This window comes from Neltuma alba, unplaced genomic scaffold (assembly GCF_004799145.2).
Source record: "Neltuma alba isolate B1F8T4 unplaced genomic scaffold, ASM479914v2 tig00013603_pilon, whole genome shotgun sequence".
Lineage (NCBI taxonomy): Eukaryota > Viridiplantae > Streptophyta > Magnoliopsida > Fabales > Fabaceae > Neltuma > Neltuma alba.
The window spans coordinates 97-11,367 of NW_021637796.1; the positions used below are offsets into that span (position 1 = coordinate 97).

At 38.8% G+C, this 11,271-nt stretch overlaps 2 protein-coding genes across 2 annotated transcripts; one reads left to right on the plus strand and one right to left on the minus strand.

Moving 5' to 3' along the window:
- Positions 1-683: 683 nt before the first annotated feature.
- LOC114738517 (uncharacterized) lies at positions 684-3,051 on the plus strand. Its single transcript, XM_028926588.1, has 3 exons — positions 684-1,007; positions 1,096-2,130; positions 2,265-3,051. The coding sequence occupies exons 1-3, from the start codon at positions 811-813 to the stop codon at positions 3,049-3,051; spliced, it is 2,019 nt and encodes a 672-aa protein (XP_028782421.1). The 5' UTR covers positions 684-810.
- Positions 3,052-5,310: 2,259 nt separating this feature from the next.
- LOC114738518 (glutamic acid-rich protein-like) lies at positions 5,311-7,465 on the minus strand. Its single transcript, XM_028926589.1, has 5 exons — positions 6,905-7,465; positions 6,615-6,794; positions 6,374-6,526; positions 5,754-6,159; positions 5,311-5,618 (listed from the first exon to the last, which is right to left on the minus strand). Exons 1-5 carry the CDS (start codon positions 7,463-7,465, stop codon positions 5,311-5,313), a joined length of 1,608 nt encoding a protein of 535 aa, XP_028782422.1.
- Positions 7,466-11,271: the final 3,806 nt, after the last annotated feature.

The following is an 11,271-nucleotide window of genomic DNA, read 5'->3' on the forward strand; positions in this document are numbered from 1 at the left end:
ATTATGCAAATGTTGCACAATTACAAACAGCCCCTCATATGCAAACCGAAAAAGTGACCGGTGGAAGTGTGGAAGTTGTGGCGGGAGCTGGAGGAAAAAGTTGGGAGGGACCACGAACGTGGGAGCATGAACGCGCGAAGCAACAACTGAACGACGGAAGCGAGGTTAGTATCCAGTGACTATATTGTTCGCCTGTGTCTTTTGTCCCTCTCCTTTATGCGCCGGTTGATTTTCCTCTTCCCGTTGGATGGCAATGTCGTCGATGTGGGGATGGTTTTGAGGTGGAGAGGGTGGCGAAGCATGGAGACGGCGTGGGTATATAGAAAGTGTGGGGGGAAGGACGGTGATCAGAGGGTGAATGCAGGGGGAAGGAAAAACACTGAGGGAGAGGGTTTTGATGGCGTCACAAGTGGGTTAGAGTGATTAGTGTCAGATAAATGGACAATGTTGGAGGGAGATTCGAATAATGGAGTGGATTGATTCTGAGAAACGAAGCATTAGTGTGGACAGGAAAGAAATGATTGTTTTGTTGCAAATTATAAGCATGAATGTGTCAAACCCTAAGTTGGTCGTGTAAGTTGATGATGATGTATTAAGTCATATAATCATTCGACTTCTGTTATGTTATCAGTGCAGGTAATGAAGATAAATGAATTTCGCAGCTGGGTCATCTTGTGGGAAGGAGCTGTTCTGTTATTTTCATGTGGGGGGAAATTTGTGACAAATGGTGAAGGTGAAGTGAGATATAATGGAGGTGGCGTGAGGTTAAGAAGCATTAAGGATGGGCTGACACTTGATGAATTGAGGCTAATGATATCTGAGTGGATTGGTGGCGATGGAAGAAATTATGACATTAAGTACACAGTGGCCTTTGATGAGAAGACATTGATTGACCTTCATGACAATGCTGAAATGTATAACCTCTTTCAATACAATGGGAACAGCGGTCATGTGTATGTCGCCGAAAAAAGACAAGTGGGTCCCCAACCAAGGGACAATGTAGAAATGTAAGTGGAGTTTGTCCTAACTATTTGTTGTCATTTATGAATTTCTTCTTGTCATTTGTGTTAACGAGTCTTGTCATTATGAATGCAGAACAGAGAGATTCATGGGCATGTCACAGCAAACTGAACTGGATGCGTCTCCCATTAGTTTGTGTTGTGATTATGGCTGGCTCAGTGAAGAAAATGCTCGTGAATGTGACAATGATGAAATAAGTGGGCCCCCTAATGTGGATAAATCTATCGGAGCTGAAGATACGGATGGTAGTGAGATGGTTCATGCGGAATGGAGGGGACTTTTAACAGGAGTGGGCCAACGTTTTCCTAGTGCAGATGTATTTCGGGTGTCTGTATACAAGTTTGCACTTGCAAACAAGTTTGTGGCCAAGTATATGAGGAATAGCAAGGAATTCATGTCGATAAGGTGTAAAGTTGAGGGTTGTCCATGGAAGCTATGTGCAAATCATGTGGGGAAGAGTTGTGATGTGCTACGAGTGACGACATTTATAAACCGGCATGTTCATTCTGCCCAAGATAGCTTGGACGTGATGCATAGTGGAAGAGCTAGTTTGAACTCATCAATAATAATTGATGAGATGAGGGATCATGCAGACAAGCGCACTTCTGAGATAAGGAAGAGGTTGAAACGAGAGTATGGGATTGATCTAACATATAAACAGGCTTATAGAGCAAGAGAGTCACTGGAAGACATATATGGCAGGCCCGAACAATCATACATGCTCATACCATGGCTATGCGAAAGGATAAAGGAAACAGATGAAAAATCAGTGGCTGAATGGACTGCTATTGGGAACCGGTTTGAGCGTGTTTTCATTGCTTACGGGGCATGCATTGAGGGTTTCCTGGGTGGCGCGAGGCATATTATGTATGTTGATGGAACTCACTTAAGCGGACCATACAAGGGGACAATGTTGTCAGCTTCAGCTTATGATGCAGATAACGAGCTGCTGCCATTTGCAATTGCAATTGTGAAGGGAGAAACACTAGATGACTGGACGTGGTTTTTCTATATGATAAAAAAAATCCTGGGTTCTGTGGAAGTAACGATTGTATCAGATCGACACAATGCTATCATCGGAGGAGTGGCATCAATCTTTGGGGGTCAAAGGCATGCCTTTTGTTATAGACACATCAAGGAGAATTTTAGTTCAGAAGTTATGAAAATGAATAAGGGCAAACAAGGACAAATGGCCGATCAAAGGAGGATGCACTATATTTATTGGATAAAATTGCATACGCAAGGACGGATGAGAAATTTGAGGCAGCAATGGATGACATGAGATCCTTTTCTCCAAGGCTATTTGATTGGCTTATTCATCATGGGGATGTAGATAGGTGGGCTAAAAGTAGGTTCCCATATAAAAGATGGGACAATATTACAACCAATATAGCAGAATCATTCAATTCATGGATGGTGAATGAGAGAAAGCATACTGTACCCCAATTGATCTATGAGCACCGAGATAAAGTTGCAAGAAAGCTGCATGCCTCCTATGTGGGTATGACCAAATGGAAGAATTGCGTTGGTCCAAATATAGAGAGTAAGGTGCTGGATATGGTGGCTGGGTCTGACCATATGTATGCTGAAAATTATGGTGGGGGAAGAGTGAAGGTGACAACATCACGTGGAGACCATCGGGTTGATCTTGGACTACACCAATGCAGTTGCAGATCTTGGCAAATGACGGGGATCCCTTGTTCCCATGCTTGTGCTGCCATCAAGATTGTGCACGGCAATGTTTATGATTATATTGATAATTGCTATAAAAAGTCATCACAAGAAAAGATCTATGCTCGCAGTATGATTCCTGTGGTAACAACAGACATGCCTCACCCAAATGACTACTATAGAATAGAAAATGTCAGTGAGCAAGTTTTCTTGCTACCTCCCATGACATCCCGACCACCAGGAAGGCCAAAAGTAAACAGGGATGAATCACAGTTCCAGAACAAACGGATATACCACTGTGGAAGATGCCACCAGCCTGGACACACAAGGAGGAATTGCAGAAATCCTAACCCATCATGAAGTTTCGAGTACAGTGGGGATGGGTCATTTTTTGGTGTACATAGTTGTATGCTCCGCCCTTGTCAACTTTTTTGGGACTGGGGTTGTAGTTAGGAGCTAGGTGGAGACATTTTTTTGTAAGTAAGCTGATAGTTATTTCAGTGATAACGGAGCATTAAGTGTGGCTAGTATCTTAATGTCCACTTGTTGAATACATGAAAGGAAGTTACTGTTATGGGGATGTTAGCTTTTGTTAATGGCGCATTACTTGTTGTCATTTTTAAATTTGTTCTGGTCATTGGCAGTGATGCTATCAGCATAAGCTGACAGCCGTGCTGAACTGATGTTGTAAAATCAGACCAGGTGATCCTTGTCATTATCGCTGTCATATTCGCTTCACTTCGTGTCATTTTTAAATTTGTTCTGGTCATTGGCAGTGATGCTATCAGCATAAGCTGACAGCCGTGTGAACTGATGTTGTAAAATCAGACCAGGTGATCCTTGTCATTATCGCTGTCATATTCGCTTCACTTCGTGTCATTTTTAAATTTGTTCTGGTCATTGGCAGTGATGCTATCAGCATAAGCTGACAGCCGTGTTGAACTGATGTTGTAAAATCAGACCAGGTGATCCTTGTCATTATCGCTGTCATATTCGCTTCACTTCGTATCATTTTTAAATTTGTTCTGGTCATTTTCTGTTGGATACCAACAGGATATATTGAAGTAAAATTTAGTGACCTGAACAAAAAATGAAAACCAATAGCACATGTCCAATGGGGTTGTTGTCAGCATCTGTTTTTGTGTGGTTAAAACCAGATTCATTCATGTCACTGGGGAATAAATTGGCATCATGGTTCTCAACTATCATACATTTATGGACACCAATCTTTGTTAACCATAACAATACACAGTAAATTTTTGGTCAGCCTACAATGCACATTACATACAGCAATCTAACAGAGGACAAGTGAATTATGACCCTAACATCGAGACACCTAAGACCGACGCCTTTTCTTGGACTTTGTGCTCTTGGTTGGTTGTGGTCGTCGAATAAGGGCCAATGCCTCGTCACGTTTTTCATTCTGTTCATGATTGACCAACCACCATGTCAGGTCACGACGAAAGCCAGCAACTTCTTCCTCTGTGTAGGTAAGGGTCACACCAGGTTCCCATCTTCTCAGCCACATCATGCAGTGCACCCCACAATCCCTCCTGTGGACGCAACAATATCAGCACAGTTAGTTAACACATCTGACATGTGCATTTACCCCACAGAAATCGAATTTGACAAAACTGACAGGTTATTCTGCTGGGGAACTGCTGCAAATATCATGGGAGACATTGGCTTTTTCCCAACCAATCCTGGCTTGACCAAGTCCAGTATAATATTGAGCCTCTTCCTCTGCAACAACATTCAGGACCAACATAGAAAGTTTAATGATTTTCCAAGTTCAAAAACTAGGGTAAAGATAATGAGTTTTTTCTTACACAATCATCCACAGCCATTTCCACTGGGTCTTTGATGACAACCTTCTTCTTCTGCTTTCTGTCCTTGGTTCCGAAATGGTTCCTCATGGAGTCTATTACGTGGAAATCCAATGTGCTAGGCTGAATGGCAACGCAAAACCAGTGTTGGCCAACAAGAGCAGGACCAATTATGAAATCACATTCAGCTAAGTTGTAGCCAACGAACTCAGGAAGAAAGAGCTTCTTATATTTTTGGGCTTTCCAGGTTGGATCATGTGCCATCATGTTCTGCATGACATGAAATTGTTAATCCATTAACAGAGAACAAGTCATTTCCAATTCAATTGCTGTCATTGGTATTTGCATTTGGAATTATGCAACCTCACCATGAAATCAACATCGAAAATGTGCCTCTTCCCTGGCCCCAACTCTGCCTTCATGTCCTCCATCACTGCCTTGCACACCAAATTAAGCACCTACAGAACACAAGTGAAAACGTCATTCTGGTACAATAATCTCACCAAACATTATCAAACATAATCGTGGGTGCAGGGACAGAGCATTCTTAAATACCCTGTTATTTACTCTGTTCACTCCACCCAGGGAAAACAGCTGTTGTCGGTCTATATCTTCATCAAACATTTTGATGACAGTCCTGCAAACATTGTCAGATGTCAGTGACAGAAAGTATGGTGTTGGGGACATCAATACTTGTCATTCCCATGTATGTTATTGTCATTTTCAATCCTATTGCTGTCATTTTCAGGGCACACTGTGTCATTTAAAAACAAAACACTAGCTACGGATATACTTACATATTCCCCTCTTCCTCTCCCTTGGGTCTACGGGATATTAAAGTGAAAAAGATGTCACTTTCCTCCTTTGGCCTCTTCGTCCTCGGAGCTGCCTTGAATTCTATCCACGGAGATTTAATTGTGGAACTCTTTGCCCTTGTTGACCTCCGAAGGTCAATCGATTTTTCAGGCCCTCCTTCCTCCCCACTGTCACTGCTCACCCATTCTCGATCCAACAGCAAAGGAACATTGGTAGGGGTCATTGTCAGTACATGTGTAGCTTCCTCCCCCTCATCATCTGAATCCCGAACCTCCTTATCATCATCTTCGGCCTCCTCAACCACATAATCATGACTGACTTCCATGTCATCATGGTCATCTTCCTCCTCATCAACCACATGACCTCCTTCCCTGTCATCATGGTCATCTTCCTCCTCATCCTCGTCGTCGTCGTCATCACCTCCATGACCATCACGGTCACCCTCTTCTTCCACCTCCTCAACCATGTAATCATCACTGACTTCCCTGTCATGAAGGTCATGTTGTTCCTCATCCTCATCCTTCTCATCATCTCCTTTGCTGGTTTCATCCTCATCAAGTTCCTCATCTGCACTTCCCGCTGCAACCTCTCTTGCAATCTCCTCCACCACTCGGTCAACATCATCAGCTTCTTCAGCATCGTTACCAGCTGCATCACCAACTGTTTCAACCCCTTCTTTAGCAGTGGCATTCTCATTCCCCATCCCCTTAACTTTGGCGTTCAATCCAATCTGCAATTTGAGTAGCTCATCATCAAGAGCCTTCATTAACGTCCTCTGGCTTTCTTCAAGCTTCTTCACAAAACGAGCCCTCAACTCCTTCAATGCCTGCATACACAGTAAATGAAGATATCAAAAAAATTGTTCACTGTTATCAAATGCCAGTATCTCACTGGTCATTTCTAAATAAAGTCTTGTCATCTCAAGTATCAACCTTGCTAATAGACTGACTTAAACTCAGGTCACGTATATTTTCTAAGTTCCCACATACCGGATCTAAAGACTGCAAAATTGAACTGTCCTCATGTCCTGCTGAGTATACCTCGCTGCCACTGCTTCCATGCAATATTCCCATGCTGCTGCCTCTCTCTTTCTCCACCCTCTCCTTTATCTTCTCCTCGGTCCAATATTCAATGGCGCTTGTTGAACCCCGGTCAACAGACAATCCCAGCGGGAAACGCTCAACAAAATACAGCTGCAAAACCAAATAAAGATAGGTCACACTTCTGCAACAATAACAAAAGACAAAAATATAGTGAACCATAAGAAAAATATTGACTTACCAGCAGCAAATAAAGACACCCTCCAACATTGCAGGTTCCTTTCTTCTTCTTCTTTGTCATCTTCACAAAGTCTCCCATTTCCTTCCACAGGTTCTTGATTATGTACGTTGACCAATCATATTTCCAAACCCATTCATCGTGTGACGCATCACTTTCAACAAACGTATATGTACAGTTGTGCTTGACCCAGGACATAGAAAAGCTCCAACTGTATAAAGCATAAATAGGAACTCAAAATTGTCGCTTTCTTCCCCAGATAATATCCTCTTCAGTATCTGGGTAAATGGAACCTTCCAATAAGTGTCCTTCAACCTCTTGTATTCCGGGTCATCCTCACTAACATCAGATTTCACTTCCTCCCCACTGTCAGGTACACCTAGAAACTCATGCGCATCTTTTGCCTCAATTGCCTGCCCTTGCCCTCTAATGGTCAAAAAATGCGTTGGTGGGTCATAGCATCTCAACAATGACACAAGTAGATCACGTGGAAGTTGCTTCACATTCACATTAAGCAAGTTCCCAAATCCCATCCTCTGAACTTTCTGCCTCAACCGCCTGTTCTTCTTCACATATTCAGCCAATGATAGAAATCCGGGCAATGAGCACCGGGTGTACAAGGGAACATCATACTTCTTCTTCTCACCTTTCTGTGGCTTCGTTTTCCTTGCCCTCTCATTATACCTATCTTTCTCTTCTTCACTCAGGGCCCTCCATGCCTTCCCCACTTCAATTTTTTCTTCTCTTGCGTTTTTACACTTCTCACCTCGTTTAGCCATATACTCCCTTCTGAACAACACAAGCCCACTGTGGACTCCTTTGCTTGTGGACCCTTCCCCTTCTTCCAACACCATCTCGTATAGTTCTGCAAAGTCATCAAGGTACCATCATTAAATCATAATTTTAATACATTTACTACACATCTAGTTCTTTCCAGATTCGTTATGGTCATTTCCAATTAATTCATTGTCATTTACAATATGGCCATTACAGAGTGACAGTAAGGATGCTGGTATGAATATGGTCGTTTCCAGTTAATTTATTGTCATTACCAATATGCCCATTATAGACTAACAGTTAGGTCAGTACTATGAATATGGTCATTTCCAATTAATTCATTGTCATTTACAATATGGCCATTACAGAGTGACAGTAAGGATGCCGGTATGAATATGGTCGTTTCCAGTTAACTTATTGTCATTACCAATATGCCCATTACAGACTAACAGTTAGGTCATTAATATGAATATGGTCATTCCCACTTAATTCATTGTCATTACCAACATGGCCATTACAGTCTGACAGTAAGGTCATTACTATGAATATGGTCATTTCAAGTTCCTTCATAGTCATTTACCAGTTTGGTATTGTCATTTCCAGTTTATTCATATAATCTTTCCACTCATTCAGACAGTAAGGTCATTACTATGAATATGGTCATTTTAGGTTCGATCATAGTCATTTACCAGTATGTTATTGTCATTTCCAGTTGTTCATATAATTTTTCCAGTCAATCAGACAATTTTCCTACTGATTTCAAAACCCATTTTTCCAGTTCTCAACTACGTTATTAAAAACAGAATAGCTTGCCATAGCGACTCAGCATAAACCCTTAATCGCCATTCCTGTCATTCACAAACTTCATCGCGTCATATCTAAATATTGCCCTATCATTGATTCCCAGACTCACCCAGAAACGTCGACCACAGCACGAAACTTAAATGCCTGAACTTACCTCACTGAAATGCTGTTGATGCTTGTTAACTGCAATGGTGAATCACCGTGCGCCAACCTTCGTCTTTCCACACAATCAGTCAGACGCGACCACGTTCGCCCTTCGAACAGCACGCCCTTCCACTTCCAACTCCTCTGCTCTCTTACGCACACACTATTTCGGGGTCCTCAACTGTCCAGCTTGCCGGCGTTTTTAGGGCAACAATGGGGATGGTGGAAGCGAGAAACCGGGAAGCACGACGGTCAGTGCAGGAGTGTTCGCGCGCGCCTTCTCTCTCTCCGCTTTCAAACGCTGACTGACAGGGGCTGTTTTGTAATTGTGCAACATTTGCATAATCCCAAATCAGGCAACACTTCCCTATCTGGTAATACATTTGCTTAGCTTCCCATTCTGGCATTTTATTATTTCAGCCTTCTTTATCTGTCATTTTCCCTTTCTTATATTTTAAAAAATAGTTAATTTATTTTTTATGAGAGGTCTGGGCAGCATATGAACAGCGCACGCGCACATCGCAAATGACAAGTTGCCCCCATGTGCTTGTCAGAAACGTACGTTGGGGCAATAAAATCATTTCATAATTATTAAGTCTATTTAATCCCTGTTTAAAAACTATGAATAGAAAAACAAAAAAAAACTTCACCCAAGAAAAAAACTGTGAATAAATCTTGAATAAAAAAAATATTTATATCAAACACTAAATGGGAACAATCTTAAAAAAGTTTATCAAATATCTAACACTACATTTGATTTTAATATAACTAGCTAGTTTGACATTTAATGTGATCTACATATAATATTACGATTCACTCTATCTTATGTATTTATAATTTTTTTTAAAATTATCCTTGTAATAGTTGTATATATTAAAGATTTCACTAAATAGTAGTTTTAGTTAGTTCACATGATTAATACAGATATTTTGAAAAGACAAATATATTTATTACAAATAACTAATTTAATTAATTTTTTTAATTTATTTAAATTAATTAATTAATTTTTATTAAGCAGCATAGCTACATACTATTACTCAAAATAAGAACCACACTTTTTTGTTTGAAAATATCTTATAATATCAACCCTGCTTTGTCATCTCAAATAGTAATGGGAAAATTACAACAAAATCTCACCTAAGAAAATTAAATATAAAAAGATCTTTTAAAATCATCAAATTATTCTGAAACTCCAAGGATCTCATTACAAGAGAATTTATTTGTTTAATTACCAAATTGCTCTTTTTTTAAGTTTATATTGACAACTAAAAGAGCAGTCATTAACAACTTAAAATGTAAGGATTAATAATTATCGCAATAGATATTAACAACTCATGCATTATATTTTGTGATGTGCTAAGAAAATATGTTATCAATACCTGCCGTAATAGTTGTTAATCCTTATATTTTGAGTTATTAATGATTATTCTTTCAGTTGTCAATGCAAACTTTAAAAGAAAAACAAAGCAAGAGCAATTTGGTAATTAAACAAATAAAATTTATTATAATGAGGTCTCTTAAGACTTAAGAACAATTTGATGATTTTGAGAGATTTTTTTTATTTAATTCTCTTAAATGGGATTTTATTGCAATTTTTTCAAATTTAATACTCTTCCGGTCCTAAATGTAATACCCTTATACAAGTGTATATAAGGATCTTATATTTAGGACCGCATGGGTACTATTGTTGCCTCCTAACTTGCCATAATATATTCCCAACAGATTCGGAAGATCAAACGTACGATGCTGGCATTATCAGATCTTTCGGCAGTGAAATTATTGAAGTCACGTGTGATATAAAAATAAAAGCCTAAAATACATCCACTCATATATTCTTTTTATTGACTGGTTATATTTTAACAGGAGTTTATTTTGTAAAATGAAAAATCGGGGGCAGCCAATTTTTAAATTAGATAAATTATAGGAATTAAAATTTTTAATTTTTCCTATATACTACTTTAATTACAAAGTTTTCATAAATATAAAATCTCAATTAACTTTACCTCACCAATTTATAATTTATTTTTCTAAAATATCTTTATTGATTGATTTTATTAAAAAAGAGGCTCCCAATTAAAGAGTAATTTTAATGCACATGATTAAAGAATTTACTTTAGAAAAAGCAAGACATATTTGTTACAAATAATTAAATTAATTAATTTTCTTATTATCTATAAATTAGTTATCTAATTCTTATATTAAGAATTGAATGTAGTATATACTTTATATTTTTTTTATTGATGATTATTGATCCTTGATTTTGTGTCTAATAGTTAATAACATTTTTCTAGGCTGTTTTATTGAAAAATTTGATTCCCTAGAAGCCCTACCCAATAGGGAGTAAAATTAATAATATAGTACTGATGTTCATGGGTCACCTACTTACCCTTGGATCACATGGAAGGCCAACAATTAAGTACCATTTGATTTGTTTGCTTGCAAAAGATCTTCCAAATAATATAAAGGTGCCATGTAAGATTCCGCTTACTAGACACCTTTGTTCCGTAGCTTAACCTTATCACTTCTTACTCATCTTATTATTGTCTTCAATCATATGTAATTACTCTCTTCAGTATTAAGTATAAGTATTACAAAACTAATTTATAAACATTGAGTAAGTCAGTTAAGTTACTTGTTTGTAAAAAAAAAATTATGTTAATTTTTCTATAATATTCTTTTGAATAATTTACAACAGAAACTACCCTATATAGAAAACGTTCTTTTGTCCAAGGCCTTTTTGCTTGATGGCGTAGGATGCGCTCTTACAACATGAAGAATCGAGGTTTGAACCTGCTAAGCAAGCAGTAGCTTGCCAATTAAAAAAAAACTTTCCTTTAATATGGATGATCAATGTTTAATAGGAAATAATTTGACTATAATTTGAAAGATAAAGTGAATTAAGATATTAGAGCTAATAAGACTCCCAACTAGCAGC